The 21,437-nt window shown below is 29.4% G+C and overlaps 2 protein-coding genes across 2 annotated transcripts; both read right to left on the bottom strand.

The window, feature by feature from the left end:
• Window positions 1–228: 228 nt before the first annotated feature.
• LOC139425497 (uncharacterized) lies at window positions 229–2,956 on the bottom strand. Its single transcript, XM_071180506.1, has 3 exons — window positions 2,877–2,956; window positions 1,638–1,748; window positions 229–784 (listed from the first exon to the last, which is right to left on the bottom strand). Exons 1-3 carry the CDS (start codon window positions 2,951–2,953, stop codon window positions 625–627), a joined length of 348 nt encoding a protein of 115 aa, XP_071036607.1. The 5' UTR covers window positions 2,954–2,956; the 3' UTR covers window positions 229–624.
• An 823-nt stretch (window positions 2,957–3,779) lies between these two features.
• Window positions 3,780–7,953, bottom strand: LOC139425435 (uncharacterized). Its single transcript, XM_071180318.1, has 6 exons — window positions 7,903–7,953; window positions 6,372–6,600; window positions 5,023–5,074; window positions 4,461–4,547; window positions 4,223–4,306; window positions 3,780–3,867 (listed from the first exon to the last, which is right to left on the bottom strand). Exons 1-6 carry the CDS (start codon window positions 7,951–7,953, stop codon window positions 3,780–3,782), a joined length of 591 nt encoding a protein of 196 aa, XP_071036419.1.
• Between the last annotated feature and the right edge of the window lie 13,484 nt (window positions 7,954–21,437).

Below are 21,437 nucleotides of genomic sequence, written 5' to 3'. Positions count from 1 at the left end.
AAGTGATATAAATTGCACTGCGTTGTCAATTTCTGCTGTTAGCGAGTAGTCGAAGAAGTCCCCTAGTTTAAAAAAATCTGTTCGATTTATTAAATTATTTTAGTACACACTGTTGTAACATGCATTTTTAATAAAAATTGATTTCAATAATTCTGAATAATAAAAGTAATAAGAAACAAACAAATCATTAAACACGTTCCATTTATTGTATTTAGTCTTAATTTTACATGCATATAATAAGTTACAATAAATTTAGAAAGAATTTGCAATCAAAGGTGGTCAATTCGCTTATCATACTGTTATCACTTGTAAGTCTCACAATCATTAAATGCATTCGTTTGTAGCTACATATTCCAAATTTTTCGTCCAGTTTGTGTGTCCTGAGACAAGTAATAGTTAGGAAATGTCACTCAGGAAATTGTCACCGTTAAGAATTGTCACAGTTGGTGAAACTCACAATCGGGAAAAGTCACAGCCGGGAAATGTCACGGTCGGGAATTGTCACAGTTGGGAAAAGTCACAGTCGGGAAAAGTCAGAAATTTTGGAGTCACAAATTTGAGAAATTTTGTCTAATTCGGTAGTCCTAAGTCGGGAGATGTCTAGTTTTGGGTTCAGTCAGTTTTCTAATATTTCCGTATGAAACACCCAGTAAACAGGCGCCTCACAAAGTAACGGAAACTCTTTCTCTCTTTCTTTCTGGCCATTTCTCTTTTCTTTGCAAAATCTGGGTTTTGGGTCAATTTTTCTTCCAGAATTTTTGTCAAATGAGAAACATCTCCGCAACTGTAAGAAATAATCCCTTTATTGTTAAACAATCTGCAGGAAAGTTATTTATGTACTTAAATTTATATTAGGCTTTAATTATTTTGTTTATTAATCACGCGAGTTATAGAATTGCAGCAAATATTGTTTAAAAAAGAATTTTATTAAAAATTGCGTTAACTAATTAGCTTGACAAGGAATTTGTAGGAAGAACGTTGCATTATTTCTTATTATAACTAAATCCTAAGTTTTTTTAATCTAATCTTGACCTTATTCTTAATTAAAGAAATATCTTATCATTATCATAAAAAAATTTTAATGTTGCAATCGCAGTACATTTTATTTTATTTTCCAAAATCAAAGAATCTAACAAATTGAAAAAACATGCACAATAAATTATACAATTAAATACAAAGTAATTTTTTAAAAAAAGAAAATATATCTATGAACAACAGGTGCGTACCTTGATGTTTTATTTTTTGTAGAGTAAAGTAAAATGTCGCAACAACTTGATCAAACAACCTTATATATTGAAGTTTCTTATTTTAAATACATTAATTAATTAGTACCGACAGTATTTGAAATAGTCTTGAAAAGTGTATGCTTCTAAATTAACTTAAAATTTTTTGGACAGGTTTGAATTTTTACCCCTCCAAATATAGAAAGTAGCCTTTGCTTCAATCGGAAACACTAAAAAAAAATTTATATATATATATATATATACACATACATACATAAATTGTTTTCTATGTTTACCGAATAAATACATCATGCTCGATTGTCTATAATAAACCTAATACTTAGTTAGTCAATAAAAAAAATAATAAATTTAATAAAAATAATTATTAAAAGATAGATAGCAATTAATATATACCTCTTTAATCCAATAACAATGTCTAATGACTCCTTTACTTTATTAGCCTTGGATAGTATTTTCTTTTCCCTAGAATCAATCTCGAAGCACCATTGGCCACTTCTATCACTACTAAAATTTAAGAAGAAAATTTATAAAATTAATTTAATATTAAAATTTAAGTGCTTTTAGCTAAAAAAGGAAGAAATAAACACATTATTAACTTTTATTTACTTTTATTAACTTTTATTGACACATTAACTTTTTATTTCGAGTTCGAATTTTCATGAAAGCAAAGAGCTGTGTGACTTTTCTCGAATATGCTAAAATTTCTGTGCAGGCATTAATTATAATATTATGAAAGCAGATATGAAAATGTTTATTTACATGCATTTCTTATGACTTAATAGGAACCATTTTTCATAAGAGAGACGAGGGCAATTATAGACAATTTATTGAAAAGTTTATTTTATGCAAAATATTATTTTTTGCAATTAATTATTATTTTTAAGAACACAAATGGTTTAAACTTTTTGAATTTTTTTTGAAGGGAAATTTTTAATGAGATTTTATCTAAGAAATGTTAAAAGGGAGACAAAACACATAAATTGAAAGAATTAATTGAATAGCTCTTAAAAAAATAAAAATTTAAAAATATGAACTCTTTGAGAAAGCAAAATATGCAAGAAGTAAAACTAACTTGAAGGTGTTAAAGCTTTTTTTGATCGAAACAAAACTGATTTATCGAGACCATGTTTTTTAGATTGTGGTTACAATCCCTATTTTGGATAATGAAGTAGATAAATGGATAAAACATTCTTAATAAAAAATATACTTACATTAAGCGGAATTGCATTCAATACATAGATTAAAACTATGAGCATTTATGGACAGTAAGAAGGAGTTACACGAAACTACGTAAGAGCAGAAAATCGGATTTTGAATTTTGGATCAAAATTGGATAAAAATTTGGATTTGGGTTTTGAAATTTGGATAAAAATTTGGATTAACTTGCATTGAAATTTGGATTTAGATAATTGCTTCTATTTAACAGAAATCTCATGAAAATGGATGAGGAAAATATCCATTCTATTTGAAAATGAGTAAAATCGAATGTAGGTCATTTGTTTCTCGAAGAAAATAATTTAAGGAATTTGAATAAAATAAAAATACAATTTCGGACCATCAAAATTTAAATCTGGTGTATTAACTAATTGAAGACTCTTTTTTTTTGTAAGATTAAAATATGATTTTCATTACCCATCAATAGTAACGATCTCTTTATCCAGAATCATTTGTGATTTTTTAGGCTCAATGTCAGCCTGCACATCCACCATTTTTTCGCTAAAAAAAAAAGAAATAAAAAAAGAAAAAAAAAGAAATTAGTGCATGGAATATATTATCTCAAGATTAGCAAATGCGTTCCCTGTGAAAATGAGTTTCTAAAATTTGTGAAAAAATGCGATAGAATAGCTCCAAAAAATATATAATTGAAATTGAAGCCTCTACGTATAGTGACATGTTCAAATGTACAGCTATGAGAACTCATCTTCATTTGTAAATAAACATGGCTGTTAAGTAGAAAAGTGTTTATTACCGATCTAAAAACAATTTATACTCGAGAAATAATTTTAGAACCCAGGTAAGTGCAGTAAACTATTATTTAACCAGATGTTTTCTGGGATTATTTAATCGTTATAAACTAATAAAGTTTAAATTTTGTCACATTTGATGATGATTTTTCATTTTGTCACGATGCACCAGAATTAATATACACGTTGAGCATGCCATTATACCCAATATTTTGAATGCTTGAGTTTTACAATTCGATCATATTTATTTAAGAGTAATTTTGAGGAATAATTTTTTAAAACAGTATTTGCTTGAAATATTTACGTATCACTTAAATTATTGTTTTTTTTTTAAAAAACCATTTCATGCCTTCTACGTTTATGCTTCACATTAATTTTTTGTTATTCATCTAGGTCTGATCAGAAGAAATTCATTTATTTGAACTTTTTAAATAAATTCTAAATATATATTTCCTATTCTTTCCACTACGAAAGTTTACGTGCAAAAAAGTAGCGCGTGCTTTTAAAAATTACAAAGGGTGTAAATTTTTGTTTAAAATACTTAATCTCAAAAATATCGAAACTGTTTAAATTACCTATTCACTATAGCATAATCTTCATCATCAGATGAAGATGACTCTTTTGGCTCTGTTTCAGCCCTCACCTCTACCAAGTCATCTCTAAAGATAAAAAAATAAAATGACAGCATTATATAGATAACACGTCAAGCTTAACATATGCTTAACATGTAGCATAATAGCATGTCTCTTATTAATAAGAGTCAAATCATATTTTATGAATTTTGTTTAATTTATTTGAAACCATTAAAGTCTGATTATTATAAATCATTTCAATATGCATTTCTTAAAAGGAATTTAACACAATTATTTTCTAAAGTTTCCACGATGAAAATCAGAATGCAAAAGTAACAACATGAATACTATTCAATATATGATGTAGAAAATTGCTAAATATTTAAAATCTCACTAAAGACAATTAATACAATAATAATGAAATAAAAGCTAAATAGATTACCTATCCAAAATTTCAACCTCTTCATCATCAGTTTCAGATGACTCAGAGTGCTCTATTTCAGCACTCAGCTCTTCCATATCATCGCTAAAGGTAAAAAATGAAATTACCACATTATATTGCTGCTTCAATTTTAAGACATGATTTCGCTTAATACATTTATTCGTAAAAATGTTGAATATTTAATGTAGTTTAAAATTCAAATAATATGATCTCTTAAAGATAATAATCTATATCGTACCTATCATTAGCTTCCTCCTCCTCCTCATCAGAAGTCAAATTTGACCCCTCACTCACTAACTCACCCTCAATCTCCAGCATTTCGTAGCTGAAAAAAGAAAGAAAATAATATATTTATAGATTATATATTTATAGACAGAATATTTAATTATCTCAAGATGGTCATCTGTCATCAGTTTCCTGCTCAACTGATATTTAAGAAATTATAAAGACTAGTTTAATGTAAAGTTAATATTAATGAAATACATTTTGTTAAAAGCATCTCTTAACATATTTTTCATTCTCATATTAACATCTCATATCACATTTGATATTTTCTTTCTATATTACATGTTTTAAGTACAAAATCTAATGTAATATTTTTTTCCATATAATTATATTTAATCAAAATTTTTTAAACAAGACAGTTTCTTTACACTTCTTCTAAAGGATTTTTTTCTTCATAGTTCTTTCTTATTATTTATTTATTTGTTTTTTATTTATTTATGTCTTAAACATTAAAAAATTACAATTTTTCTCCTAAAAGAAGTAATATTATTTGTCAATCTAAATCAAATACTTACCCATCTGTTTCAGACGAACTACTGCTGGTGTCCTCTGCAAGAAATCCAGGAGCTAAAAATAGATTTTTAATTAAATTTTAACTAAGCTTGTTTTTGACTGAATTTAAATTTGGGTAACAAAAATGTTTTATGATTATTAAACCAGAAACTGAATAATTGTTACTAAATTTTCAAACACAAATCTGGAATGATTTACAGCGCAGTGCAACGTGTTGTTGCAATCATTAAAACCTTTATGAAATTGCATTAACAAATTAATTTCTAACGAAGGAAATATACGTCACAGCTTCAAAATATTAATATCATTTTTCAGATTATAAAATAAATGGAACATTGAAAGTTTATAATATATTTGCATTTATACAAATAATAGCAGTTAGTTCATATTTTTCTTTTCCATTTCTATTTGAATTTTTTCATTTAATTTTAATACTTCCATTTGCAATTTGAGGAAGAATTTTCATATTTTAATTCAATTCAGTTTCAAGGATTTTCAAACAAGATTAAATTAAAACTTTAAAAAAAACAAATCTATATTTTACAGAAATTAGAGATAATCTCAGACAAAATAGCATAGACATCTAATATTATATATCGCCACTTCCTGCTTAGTTCCAAAAAGTTTTAGATTTATTCTAATCAAGATTTGGTCATATTGAATTGAATGAAAATTGCTATAAAATTAATAGTTTGCATGCTTACGAAATGGCCTTGGATTCCTTTGCAATTCTTTTTGCCAGTAATTAAGCACAGCAAAACGAAATAATTCACTCATTCTCACAAATTATAAGTCACTCGCCAAAAAAGACGTTATTCACTCATAAAAGTTCAAATAAGAATGAGGATTTAATATTTTCTATTATATTGTTGGTGTGATTAACAATTGTCTTTTTCGGCAACAATGTGTAAGAAGAACCATTAAAACAATGTACAAAGGAATAAAATATTATTTAACTCTCTTAAGTATTGTTGTAATTCCTTTCATATTTAGTTGTTTTAAAGATGTAAAGCAAAGAAAGAAAAAACACAACAATAACTAAAAAGTTATATGTAATATATATATATATATATATAAAAACGTACAACATATAAAACGTACACTTGCTTTAATAGCAAAACAAAATAATATAAGCACTCCTTTTCTTCCAGAAAAAGTATTAACACACTTTGAGAAACAAATAATAACATTTTGCATTAATGGTCATTTGCTTTTTAATATCTTGTATGCAGTCCATTGACCTTATTGACTGCTTCGTATCTCTGTGTCATGGACTCCATTAATTATTCAGTGATATCTGGTGAAATATTATTCCAGGAATGAATTAATGCATATGCTAAAGAATTTCTACCCGTAATGTGGTTATTTCTTACTTCTTGTTCCAGTTGGAGCCAAAGATGTTCTAACGGGTTCAGATCAGGAGATTGTGGGGGAGTGTTTAGCCGTCTTGGTGCATTATAAAGCAACCATTCCCTTGTTACATTCGTGGAATGTTTAGGATCATTATTTTGTTTGAATATATAAGCGTCTTGAAGGCCTAACTTTCTAGCACTACTTTTCACCTCTACATAGCTGTTATCCTATCATTAATAAGTTCCAAATTTCTAACGCTATTAATTGTCATACAGCCCCAAACCATTACAACATTTACCGCAAACAAATTAACTTTATTTAAATTTTTTTAAGAATGCATTCTTTATTCCAAATTGTCGCAGACTACATTGTAATGTTTATGAAACTTTTGAAGTTCTTTTTGTCAAATAAATTTCCTAATAAATTATGTTGTACCTTGCGTTCTACTTTTTCGAAAATTGATTTAGTTTATGTTTTTTAAAATGCTTCGTTTATATTTTTATATAATGAAAATATAAGTTAAATTTTTTTTTCTTAAGATGCAGTTTTCAAGAAACTAATTATTTGATTCTTAAAAGTTAGTGGGAGGGGGGAACTCTTCCCACAATTTTTATGCATTTTGATCATTGCAGCATTGTTTTCGTTTTAATTTTTAGGAATATGAATCGGTTTCTTGGTAATTAATTCACCCATTGGTCTCTTGATAATTTCTATTGCACTGGCAACATTTTAGCCCAGGGGTCACTTAAATATTACGAAAGTTCCTAACGGAGCGAGGGTGTTTGTGATTCGCTTATTTTTACCAACAAGGGGTAATGTTTACATAAGCCCTTAATACCCTTTATTTTCAAGGTTCAACACAAAAGGAAAACCTAAATGATTCCTAGCGAAAATTCGACATAAAATTTCAGAGAATAAATTAAAACGTAAACTTTGTTTAATGCAAAGTTGTATTTTTTTTTATTCAATTTCAGTTCTTAAACTAGATAACTACCGTAAATGTACTAGATAAGGTTGTTGTAACTTTCTTATGTAAGTATGAGAGAGATTTGTGAATTGATTATTTTTGATGGCAAAGGATACGGTGTGTCTGGAATTGCCGAAAAATATGCTTACTTAATCTTTGAATGATCCCCGATGCTCTGATTTCTCTGAATTGTTATTCCTAGACAGTTATTATTGCACTGGTAATATTTATGCACATTCATTGGTTACTTGACAATTTCTATGTGCATGCATTGCATTAAATGAAACCATATACTATAAAAAATTATGAAAAAGAAATCCTCAAAAGATAGGTCTTAACTTAGTAATTCATGAAATTTAAGTAGGATTTTTTTTATTCTTATTAAGAAATCAAATACCTTCGCACTTTTATGGGTGTGAACATTTAATAAGTGACATTAAGAATTTAGAATCTAATCTCTACCTTTAGTTGGAACAACAAAGTTGTTCTGCGGGAAATTATCTTTAAAGGTTTCCTAAAGAGGTCGACTAAACCCGTAATTTTTTCAGACAAAATAACATACCATTGCATTGGGATTGCCAAATTCAATACTGTATTTGAATAAAGGTAACATATCGCAACGTATACTTTGGAAATGATTTATTGAATAATTTACTTTAGTTTCTAAAGAGCATTTTATAAATAAAGTAATTGAGTTTTAAGAAGTAAATAAATGCTGGTTGCACCCATTTAATGATATATTCATTTTTAAATATAGTTAAATGAAAAGTACTTGTATTTCTGTTTCAGCAAGTTTCTATAAAGAACAGAATTTATAAATTGACACTTTTCTTACCGGAATAATTTATTTTTAATTAATCTGCGCTTGTTTTCTTTAAGTTTAAAACATCAACATCAAAACTCTAAGCAAAATAAATTTTTGCTGTATACTAATCTTTTGACCAATTTTTGTTTCGTTAAGTATAACTGTATAAAAAATACTACTTTCATACGAGAAAACAATTCTTTTTGTTTGAGCAAACGATTTCCCAGCATTAAATGGCACTATTTTCGAATTATATTTTGTTCTTAAACACTTAAATTTTCATACTTTTGAATAAGGAAAATGCATTTTAGACTGTAGTACAACATTAGTTCTCAAATTACTGTTTCGTCTCATGAAAAATATGAATAAGTAATGTTTACATATATTTTAATCTTTTCAGTCTCGTGACCATATTTGTTCCTAACTTTTTTTCTGTGACTTACAAAAATACTGAGCTATACTTCTTTTCTTAGTTATGTTTTCTCCAAAATTTTAAAATATCAATTCGTTCAACTTTCATTAAAAAATACACTAGAATGTGAAATGTGTACAATTCTTGCAACAAACTATTTCTTTTTGTCTAAAAAAAGCGTTTTTATATGTTTGAATTTATTACTAAATATTTTTGCTAAAATAAGAAAACGTACTTATTTTAACATAAGCAAGCGATTCTACAAACAGAGAGATATGCGTAGGGTTAGCCCTAACTCTAACGTCACTGCGCATGCGCAAATTTCCTTGCCCCGTGTCCCTAAGGAATAGAAATAAAGTTAGCGCCACTGTGTCAGGCAAAAGCTGTGCAAGATCTCTTTAATATCTCAACTGCTTTCTAATTTTGAACATCAAATTTTTATTTCTAATTTCAAAAAAAGTTTGTGTTTTAAATTGTAGAACAATAATAGTTTATGTCGATAATTTATTATTCTCTACCATTCTCTTTTAAGTTTTGAGTAATATTTTACAGTGCTGGAAGATGTAATATTTATTAGTTTAAACGAAATCTTACGTTTGATGATTGCAAATATAAAAAAAATTCTAGTTAAAATCGTTTGGGAATGTCTAAATAATTCATTTTTATTTTATTTAATGGTGGTGCTAGATTCTTAATTTATCTTGAAAATTAAAGCAACTGAAAGTGAAATCACAAATCACAAAAGTGAAAATAGAAGGATTACGTTTCAAGGATTTTTTTAAAAATTTGTCTTTACTATGATTGGCATATACTCAAACTACTAAAAATACCACATTAAAAAGGGTATGTTCTGGTTTTTAAAACTTTTTTTAAAATATTTCAAGCACATTTTATTTTTATTTTATTACTTAATCATTATTTCAGACTAAACTTTTGATTTAACAATTAAAAAAAATCCTCAATTATAAATTAACATAATTTAACACATTAATTACGAAGAACAGCAGAGATAAGAAAAAATATTGCAAACATATATTGAAATATTAAGTATATTAGATATTTACTCAAAAATCAAAAGTAAAAATGAGCGGCATTTCCAGACTGAACTATTATTTGATCTCAATTCTCCCAGCGTCCATCTTTCTTCGAAATCATCAACTGAATTCATTCCATTACGTGATGTCAATTTCGGATTCTACCCCCTTTCAATTCAGTCCTCATCATTTAGCGAAAGCAGACAGTCCCTTTAAAATATTGCCTTTCTCCAAAAAGTCTTTTCTGCCCCTACGAAGTCATTCCATTTCGAAAAATGCTTTAAAACTTCGCCTGTTCCACCATCTGTTGACTATGGCACAAAACTCTTCTGGATATCGTCTGCTGATTGCTTTCTGGCTGACTCGATTCGTAGAACTGTATAAATGGAATTCAACAGAAGGGCAAAATAAATTGCTTTGTTTGGAATCTCTCCCGCGATTCATCAGGGGCATTAGGTCATTTGCATAAATATTTATGACGTTCTCTTTGGGGAGAGGTTTTATTTCTGTAATTTAGATGGTTGATGGACGTTAAATGTTGTAGTTTTGTGGAATCGTCTGAATTTGATTAAAACTGACGGCCATTTTGAATGTTGATTTATGACTTTTCTGCCTTCTCTGCAATAATTAATGTATCATTTGAAAATTAAGCATAAAATCATGATTGATAAAAAGCAGAATTCAATTATCATCAGACTAATGTTGCTTGTAATCAAGTTGTTTTTCTTTAAAAATTATAGTTTATGCTTAAATTATTTTACTCATTGAGTACCACTTAGCATAGTTTATATTCTGAAGATTTAGAAAAGACTGTAATTTTTTTAATGTTGTAGTCTTTTGGAATTGTTGAAATTTGATTAAAATTGTTGACCATTTTAAATTTTGATTGATGAATTAATTATTGTTTCACTTAAATCTTAAGTATTAAATCATAATTGTCAAATTGCATAATTCCATACTCTTAAAAATAAGATTGTTTGTAATCAAGTTATTTTTTCTTTAACAATTATAGTTAACGCTTAAATTATTTTACTCATTGAGTACCATTTAGCATAGCTTTATAGTTTGAAGATTTATATAAGAGTAGTTTTTTTAATGTTGCAGGTTTATGAAATTGTCTAAATTTGATTAAAAACTGTTGGTTGTCTTGAATTTTGATGAATTAACTAGTGTTTCATGTGAAAATTAAGTAATTATAATTGACGAAAGTGTAGAATCTTAAGAGTAGTATTCGGAAAAACTACACGAATTTTCAATTATCCACAACCATAATTACTTTTTTACTACTATTATTACTTTATTTTATAGTTAACGACAGCTACATCATTTTTTAATAAACGTAGTGACTGCAAAATACTTTCGAAATGTATTCAATTATGTTAATTACTACTTATCTACTTTTCTAACTTAGCTAGAGAACTTAATTTACACTCAGGTTCAAAACGCTTTTGAGTAAAAAAAATTGTCCAATTTAAACATGAGGAATTTTTTCATGTTTACATAGCTAGTTTGTTATTCTAAATTATCTTTTAGATATTTGCTTTTGACCTTCAATTTCTTATACATTAGTCGACAGCAAATATTTAATTTCATAAACGCTCAGAAATATTCAAATATTTGCAATTTTGCAAGCGTTTAATGCTGTTTAATTTGTTCTAAGAAATAAAGTACATTTAAAATTACAGAGAAAATATTTTTCCTTTTATTGGGATAACAATGTTTCATGAGTGTCCGTTCGCATTTGAAGATGTGGTCGAATTGATAAATTAGCTATTATTCGAAATAGATAATTTAAATATCAGTAATACTTAATTCTTATTAACGCTCGGTCAAAGGGGTGTTCTTATTACGTCTATTGACGGACTAGCAAATATTTGTACCAATTAGATTCGAAAAATTATCTGTGTTTGCGCTTTGCTCCCTTGCTAAACTAACGTTAAAAGTAATCGTTACTAACTATTGTATTTTGTATTACAGCACTCACTATTAATTTTTTTTAAAAGTAGCACACTTTACTACAAACTCTCTTTCCAGAAGCGGGAAATGCCGCAAAAAGAACACCCGCTGCACCCCTCCAGAAGAAAAGCAAGTATTTGGGCATGCAATTAATGAGCAAAAAATAAAAAGGGGAGGTGGGAGGCGACCAAATGGCACAAGTACGATAAAAGCTTAACAATTTGACTACGCGACGGTTATAAAGTAAAATAAAACAATTCAGAGAGTAGAGCCGGGATGGCTCAGGAGATAGAGCGTTTGCCTTCCAATTCGGTGAACCAGGTTCGAATCCCAGCTATGACTTGTAGATACGAATTCCGCACCCAGCTCGCACCGATCACAGTGCTGACTCAAAATATCCTCAGTGGTAGACGGATCATGGGTTATAGTCCCCTTGCCGTCGAGCTTACCGTGGGAGGTGTTCATGGTTTTTCTCTCCATGTAACTCTTCGGATTAATTCCATCATATAGTCCTCCACGAAAGGTACAATTTCTCCCTATTCCAGAAGTTCCAGAAGATCCAGAAGTTCCATTGTCTTTTTGATTGGGTTCAAAGTCACAAGGCTACGGAGTTGAACATTAATAGTCGTAAAATATTTTTCAACGACGGTTATAAAATGAAATAAAACATTTCAGATAGAATTATTCGAAATATATCTACTCTTTCGGAATCAATCTTGATTTTTATATTCATTCTCAATACCCAGAACCGTTCTTAAACCTAGAACCGTTCTTAATTCCATTCTTAATCTTCCAGAATCGTTCTTAATTCGATTCTTTATGAGGGTGACTATTATAGGTCTGGTTGAGGGTGACTATTATAGGAGATATTAATAAAGAATCAAAATTTGACTATTAAATTCAGTTTTCTTTTTTGCATTCATAATTACCAATTCTTTTTGTATAACTTGTATGCTCAAGCACATTGCTGTTGAATTGCCTACTCATTTAATTATTAAAGAAGTATTTGGTACAATTCTCGCATGTAATTTTACACTCAGTAATTTTAAAATCATAGAATGAAATAGCATCATTTAACAAAAGCACAGAAGATTTACTTTAGTTGATCATATTTTTAAAAAAACTCCACCTTCAGATTTGGTGACCTAAAGGTATGACTGGAGGGATGATCACAATTTAAAATAATATAGGAAAACTTGAATAAGAACCAAACGAAATTTCAAAGATAAGCATGTCAGGCTCTAGCATGTTAGCAGGCTTGTGTGCCCCCTGAAGAAGTACTTTTTTGCTGACATGCCTATTTTTGAAATTTTGTTTGGTTTTTAGTTAAGTTTTCCTATATTAATTTAAATTGTTTACTAAAGACAATTTTGATTTTATGCTGCTTTTAGCGCTTTTCCATTTTTACTTATTGTATTTAAAATTGTAGTCTTCCTTTTTGTTTAACACCATTTTTATGCTTTTAATGGAGTAATGATCGTCATATCTGCCTCCTCTGGATCCACCACTGTTGGAAAATATGAATAGAAAATTTTCTCATAAACTAACAATAGGAAGAGAATAGCTTTAAAACTTATCTGTAAACTTCAAAATATAACAGATAAACAAATTCACAGAAAAAAAAATTGGCAATACTTAGCCAAATTACTTTTGTTTCGATGTACTTAATAAATCACTCTATCTTGTGTAACCCAAAAACTATATCTCCTTTTATTAAATTGAAGAAGAAAGTTGGTTGTATTCTGCGAGTCTAGTCCACGGTTTTGAAGGAAACGGAAGGAAGGAAGGAAAAGCACATAATGTCGAGTCAGCCTCTTAACGCATAAATCTAGATTTTACGAGCAAGCCAGCCATTTCATCCGAAGTCTTAATTTCGCCTGAAACTTACTTAAGAGAAGGACATTAAAGGGCAGACCTTTTAAACCGTAGGGTCGAAATGACCGAGAAATGTTATGGTCAGTTGGGGTCTTTTACTTTAGATGCGCTTCAAATTCTTGGGTTACTGTAATGGTCTTTTAAGAATATCTCAGTTGGCGGTCTGGAGATGTACTTTGCTCTTAAATTAATAAATTGGGAAAGTTTCGAAGAAAAAGGAAAACAAATAAGTTGATATAAAATTTTTAAACAAATATAGTTCTGAAAGGGAATGATTGATTTAAAAAAATTAATTAAAATTGTTGATTGAAGCAACCATCTTTAGTTGATACATTATTATCGGTGCAGGCAAGTGAGCTCTACCTTCATTGCAGGAATTACAAGACGTAATATAATTTAAAATATTTGAAATGCATGCTGATACATTACCTATTCTGCTTTATGGGAGTGTATACTGGGTAATAACCAAGTTACACAAAAATAAATTATTGACCATCGAACAGAAAATGTTAAAAGAAATATTTGGTGCAGTCCATGAGAATAATAACTGCAGATCCTTGTTTAACTTTGAAATTTACCAAAAATGCAAACAACCTGATATTGTTAAAATCACAAATGCAATAGGTTGCGATGACTTGGACATCTATTCCGGTCTGATAATACAAATCCAGTAAAAAAGCTCACTTTTACTAATCCTATGGGAAACAGAAAAAGAGAAATACCACCAATTAGGATTGACTCAGCGGAGGACTTTAACGTTAACAAACAGCAAATAAGGGAAACTAGAAAAACCTTGCTGCGGATAGGACCAGATGGCAAAGACTACTTGGGACGTCTTTGGCCTACAGCAGGCCGTAGTGAAAGAAGAAGCATCGGACTAAATAAATATTTTTCCCAAAACTTTGTTATACATTTATTTCTTAGATACGAAAATATTTCAAAATAATTTTTGCAAGTTAGTTGTTAGTACATAAAATCTTTTTTTTCCTCGCTTTACATGTTATATTCGTGTTTTATTTATACTTTTTTCCTGAATTTTTGTGATCTTTTAACCAGATAAAATTTTGTTTACAGATTGGTCTCCCTCTATCTCTTTTTCGGTGCTCTTCACACTATTGTATTAATATATTTTGTTTTGGCTTATATTAATACAATATTATAAAGCACCATTTTTAGGGATGTAACTGTGTCAGCTGATGACAAGATTATATCTTCTATTTGTTAGTTTTCTAATTAAATTCTTTCCTTTTTTAATTCTTCTAATGGAATTTTTTTTTAAAATTTAAAATCCTTTTTTCATTTTGATTATATATATATGATTTCATCTGATTTCGCTACTCGCTTTATAGTTTTTGTTTTGTTTTATACTGTTTTTTCTTCTTATTTTATTTTATTTTCTGTTTTTACGTGTTATTTTTACTTATTGTGTTCTATTTTATTTGTTGCAATTTTTGTAAAAAATTTTTTTGCGTGCTCCTCACACTATTGAATTAATATATTTTGCTTTGGTTGCATTGATACAATATCAGAAAGCACTCTTTTTTACGGATATAATCGTGTGGGCTGATGAAAAGATTATATCTTTTATTTTCCGCTTTTTTAAAAAAAAATTTCATCCTTTTTTTTTAATCAGTTGTTTGTTATTTTTTTTCATTATTATTCCTTTGCATATGTCTATAATTTTCCTTTGTTTTATCTTCATTTNGCCGGGTTTTGACACCTATTAGTTTTCTGCCCTTGGTGTGATTGATGAACTCAGTGATGGGAGATAATTAGGTAATCCATTTTAATGAGAATATGTATATATATATATATATTGCAGTAATCTGCATCCTAAACAAAAACTTCGTAAGGAAAATCTCCATTCTCGTAAAAAAGCAAATAGAGCAATTAAGGTGGAAAAAGCAAGAAGAACAAGAAAAAAGCTTAAATTTTCTTTCCAGTTTTCAAGAAGCTAAAAAAGACGGGGAACTTTTATTGTTCTATAAAATCTCATTTCCTTCGAAAAAGAAAAAAAGAAAAAAACTAACTGTGGCATCTATATGCCCCTTTCTTCCTCTCTCGTCAACCAATTTTTTGTCAATTTCTGAATATTCAATGAGATGATGTCATATAAATATATATATACGGGCACACAGACTTTTTCTTGTGTTGGCGCCCTTTTACCCCTCCCTGCCAGCTATCTAAATCTTCTTTTATTTTTCCAACGCCTGTTTTACGAGGATCTACCAGGGCAAATAATACGGCATCAAAATAAAGTCCTTCTGTCGAAAACAACACCAACTATCTCCCTTGCTGAAGTTTATCTTTTCAGGAGTGAAGAAAAATTTTCTGTATATATTATGAATGAATGTGGAACTGGAAATTTATGCTTGCCATGAAAAATATTTTGCCCATAAAAATGAAGATTGTTTACAGGAGTTGTAAAGCACTTTTAGCAATCAATTAATATTTTTTGGTGAAAGTTTTTATGTGTTGTTTTTTGGTTGTTTATTAAATACTCCGAACTGTTTATTGGAACTTTCGATGCTGTTTTGAGTGCCTGAAATTCAAATGTAGATCGTTTTTTTTAACTATGTTACCGGGTGTACAAAAAATGACCGACATTAGAAAAACCAATTAAAAAGAGGAATGAGATAGAAATCAATGCATTTTATTTTGGAAACCAGTTTATTTTCTTCAAAATTAGCTGCAAGACTTGACAAAAGATGGCGCTGCTTTTTTAGTCGAATGCATTTCTTGATGAATCCTGATTAAGTGAAATAGTTTTGATCATTGATTCTTAACATCTGAAGAAATGGAAGGATATTCTTAAACTTTTCATTAACAATTTTTTTTATCGCACCATTTCTTAAAGCCTTGTTCATCAAGAGATTGACATGTTTGGGAAAGAAGTCGTTTGAATCATATATGCTTCAAAATGTAGACGTGCAAGATATTTAACACAGATTAAAAAAAAATACCTCCCATGAAATTGAAAAGAATTTGCTAACTTGATGAATCCAAAAGAAACTGATGTTTACAAGAGTTACTGGGGACAATACAGTCGCTGCATATTGTGATTGAGAAGAATCAGAATATTAGAAGAAGTTACAGAATAAAGAGTTAGATCAAAAGAGGAAGATGTCGAAACAGAGGAATTTAAGATATTGATATTTTTTGATGAAACTAATTTTGAAGTAAAGACACGATATATGCATATGCTATGCTATGCAACTTTTGAAACGTCAGTATCATTAAATATTGTGACTAAACTGTGAAAAATATTCACTGTTCGATTAAATTAATCTTTTTCAGATGATCACTTAGATAGTTTATTTACATCGCATTAGAGCTGCACAAGGGGCTATTGGTGACGGTCTGGGAAACAGACCGTAGCCAATAGGATGATCCGAAGACATGCCATCGCAATTTTGATCTTCAGAGGGGATTGTTCCCCTGCTTTGGTAGCCTGATGACCTGCGCGCGAAGTCGAGCACTTTACGGTATTATTTCATAAAGGAAAACAAAAATTTGACTCCGTAAACTGGCTTTGAATGAATTCAGTTGGTTTAAGACTCCTCAAAACTGTCTTCAAATTTGTCAGAAAGTGAGCAATCAAAAGTGCCAGAAACTACGGAAACGTGTATTAAAGTGTTTAGAGCCTAAATAGTTGTGAAAATAGTTAAAATTATAAATATAATCGCTATGCACTTTATTACATATATGTCATGTTTTCCTTCATATCCATCATATTTTCTATTATTTGATTTTAAATATATATGTAGCCAAAAAATTTCTAGTATAAATTTTAAGTTCAATATCAATTGAAATAATTGTATTTTTAAAATTTTTGTAAAATTTATTTATACTAAATTCATTTATGAATTACAAAGTATAATTTTGTAATTTAATTGATATGTTACGGTTTAAGATATAAATCCGGTTATTATTTATACTAACCGGTCAATCACTTCTTTTGGTCAGAGTGAGAAATATCGCAAATTATTCACTTTAACCGGTTATTATTAATAATAACCAATGAAGTTTGGTCAATGTGATTAAACGGTTTATATAGCATTGGGACATGGGTGTGCCTCTTTGTGTATGTGTTACAGTTAAAGTGATTAATCTAGTTATTATTAATACTAATCGGTCAAAATTAATAATAATCACTACTTTTGGTCAAAATGAGAAATAAAAAGGGGAGATTTCCGTGATCTGTGGCAGAATAATCAGCAAGTTTCGGCAACTTCCGGGGAGCAGTCCGCGAGGAACTAAAAAAAAGAAAAAAAAAACGGAAAAGGATCAACTCGAAGAGTATAACTCGTAGCCACCCCCGGGCAAACATCTACATGCTTCTTTTCGTTTCTTTTTTTTCTAAAATTTTTTTCCTGTTTAAAATCAATTTGCGCCTTGGCGATTGTAGTTGGCATGGCAGTATCCCCAATAAAAACGGGAAAGAATGCAATTGACACAACTTCTTTGGTAATTATTAATAATAACCGGTTAATATGATATATTGAGTTAAATTAATCACTTCGGCTTACTTGGTTGTTATTAGTACTGTAAAATAATGTTAAAACAAAACCAGATATTTTTTTAATGTATTTCAAATTATGTATTTAATGTTATTCATGTTAATTAATTATTTGTAATTATTATTTTTTACCTATTACAGCTTATTGCTACTCTCTTTATTATTTTACATTTTTCACTTAAAACTATTCTACAATACCTAATTTTGTACAATTTAAGACTGATTGAAATTTTAACACTAATTATTTTCGCTTGATAAAATTTTTTTTATTGGCTTCAAAAATGTGCAGTTGGAAGTAAAAGTAGACATGTTTCAAGAGCTTAAAAATAGGCACTCGTACTCAAGATTTGAGTGACGTGAGAATGGGAACCTATTTTTGAGCGCTTGAAACTTTTATTTCCAGCTGCATATTTTCTAAGTTAATGAATTTTTTTTAAATTAAGAAATATCTTATTTATTATTACCACTTCAGTTTCTTGGAATTATTTATTTAACCAATTATTTTCATTCTATGTGTTTTAAAATAAAAATAATTAGCAAAGTAAATAACATATTTAATAAAGTAATAAGCTATTAATCTTGCATTATAGTTTACTGATAATTTTTTATTCTTTCAGCATTGCTTAAATGAAATATCTACAAAATCTAACTAAGTGGAGTCTAGGAAAATTTTGGATAGTTAACAGATAACCTTTCGACACAACGGTAAATATTGTTTTTTTTTTTTTTTAATTTTACCGTAGACTTTATTATTGAGTCCGAAACATTGACCGAGAAGGAAAATTATTTAATTTTTAAGCTTTTACTGGAAATCATGATTTTATTATAAACCGTATTAGAAAATTCCACTTTTCTGTATTTACAGATCCCAAAATCAAATTCACACATTCAAAGAAACAACTTGCCATAAAATAAACTGGCGTTTCCTTTTTCCTTCACAATTCGGCGTGACGAATAAGTTCTTCTCCTTTAAAGAAAGGTCTGGAATAATATAAATGAACATTACAGTAACGTGACTTGGTGGTTGGAAAACTCACTTTACGAAAGTACTGTTTGTGTAAAATGTTCCGAAAGTTTATTCTGAAAGAGCTTTTCAAAGAGTATGAAAGTTCTTTTTTTTTCCTTCCCCTGAAGCTCTCATTCTCTGAAAGAGTAGCCCCAATCTCGCCAACACAAGATCAAGGATATCTTTTCCTTTTGAATTGGAATGAGATGGAAGGAATTTTTTTTCTTTCTCCCTCTTTCCTGACTGACCTGTGCACGTGCCTGTTTGGGTTTGTGCTGTGAGTGTTCCACTCGAATCTTTTGCCGGATTCCACTTCTTTGATTTCCTCCAGTCTACTTATCTCAGTTTGGAATCAATCAAGCACCACGTGAGAGAGTTGTGGCAAATCAAGTATCATTCCACAATTTCCTTTAGACGTTCATTCCACGTCTCTGGAGACGAAAGGTTTTCAAACCAATGTAAAAATTCTGAATATGGATCTTTTGATTCGAACATAAGAGTTAAAATTGATTGCTCTGTTCTATATACATAAAAAAAACCATTTGAATAACTTTTGATCTAATGATCGGATCTTCGAGTTCTAGAACCCTATCTTAATAGTTCGAGGGGGTGACTTTATGCTAATTAATTCGTGCAGATTGTATTTTAAGTTACAAAATCAGACCGCACTTTTTCTGAATATACATATGTACCTTTTTTATTTACTTTTCTCATACCTTTTCTCTGATTCGGATTTTAGACCCCCAAATTATGGGGGGTAGCTGCAATCTGGTAAATGTGGTCGCAATAGTTTGATCAGGAGAGCGATTCAAAGTTTGGATCCCCTAATGTTAACGTTAATTTTTGCGTATTTCGCCCTATCTCGAGAACTTTATAAGTGAATTGAAAATTTTTCGTACACAATTATAAAATTCATTTATTCAAAGATAATTCCATGCAAAAAATAACTTAATTATTTAGGAAATATTTATTTTTTATTATTTCATTTAATAATAGTCGAAAAGAAATTTGGATTGCAAGGTGTAAAAAATTTTTACATCATTTTATAGTATCTAGTTGCATATGGCAAAATGCAAAATTTGAGCGAAATCGGTTGGATAGTTCCTGAGAAATCATATATAAGACCTCGATATTGAGACCTAAAGGGAAGATCTGATCATTAGACCAAAAGTAATTCGAAGTGGTCCATTTTCTCCGGCATGGTAATTGTTTACTATCTAGAAGCAGTGGCAAAAACTTCCTTTAGACGTTAATTTAACGTCTCTGAAGGCAGAAGATTTTAAATTCACTGTAAAAATTCTGAATATGGTTTCTTTGGATTCGAACAAAAGAATTCACAATGATTGCTCGATTATAAACATGTCTGTATACTTTAGTTCTTAGTTTTGGTATACAATATATTTTTTTTCAATTTTACATCAGAAGTGGCAAATGAAGCACAATTTCTTAACTTCCTTTAGACTTCCACATAACCTCTCTAGAGACGGAAGGTATTTAAACTACAGTAAGAATTAATGAATGTAGATAGTTTGATACGAACAAAAGGTTTCAAAATGATTGCTGAATTCTAAATGCAAATATTTTTCAAATCCTGAATTCGATTGTACAAAAGTAATTGCTTATAATACAGAAAAAGTAGTAAATAAAGTATCATTTCACAATTTTCTCTAGACGACAGTTCTACGTCTAAGAAAACCAATTGCTTTTATATCTACTGCAATATCAGTATCGATATAATTCAATATCGTTTCTCAATTCTAAATATATACTTTTTTAAAGTTAATTTGGATATACAAAGCAACGATAAATGAAGTATCATTGCATACCTTGCATTAGACATCCAATGCACGTCTCCGAAGAAGGAATTTTTATTCCTGGTAAAAAAATTATTGAATATGCATCGTTTTATTCGAGCAAAAGGTTTTAAAATCATAACTCATTAAAAATGCCGATTTTTTAAATTCTGAATTTGGATTTTTTCGAGTGATAATTAATTAGCTTTTCCAATCGAAATTACACTACATACTTCATTATGTATAATTTAAATTTGAGTTTTATTTTTATTTGTAATAATTAGTAAAATCGATTAAGGTATATACACCGAAGAGCCATTACATTATGACCACCCTCCATCTTTAACAATGAAATCCCCCAGGTTTTCATGGTTTCTCTCCCAGGAACAATGTTTTCAAGGGGCACATTAGGACCATAATCCTCATAGAACAATCCCTGACGTTTGTTAGCTACTTGAACATAGTTCACCCATTCATGGCAACAGTTTTTCCTGCTGGGGATTGTGTTTACCAACAGGATAATGCACCATGTCATAAGGGTCGAATCGTCATGGATTGCTTCGAGGAACATTCCAGTGACTTTCAAGTCATGTCTTGGCCCCCAAATTCACCTGACCTTAATCCAATGGAGCATTTGTGGTCCTACTTGGAAAACCAAATTCGTGCTGCCACGCTACCCCCTCGCAATGTGCGGGAA

The sequence above is a fragment of the Parasteatoda tepidariorum genome, chromosome 4 (genome assembly GCF_043381705.1).
Source record: "Parasteatoda tepidariorum isolate YZ-2023 chromosome 4, CAS_Ptep_4.0, whole genome shotgun sequence".
NCBI classification, from domain to species: domain Eukaryota; kingdom Metazoa; phylum Arthropoda; class Arachnida; order Araneae; family Theridiidae; genus Parasteatoda; species Parasteatoda tepidariorum.
This window is presented reverse-complemented; position numbering and strand designations above follow the sequence as displayed.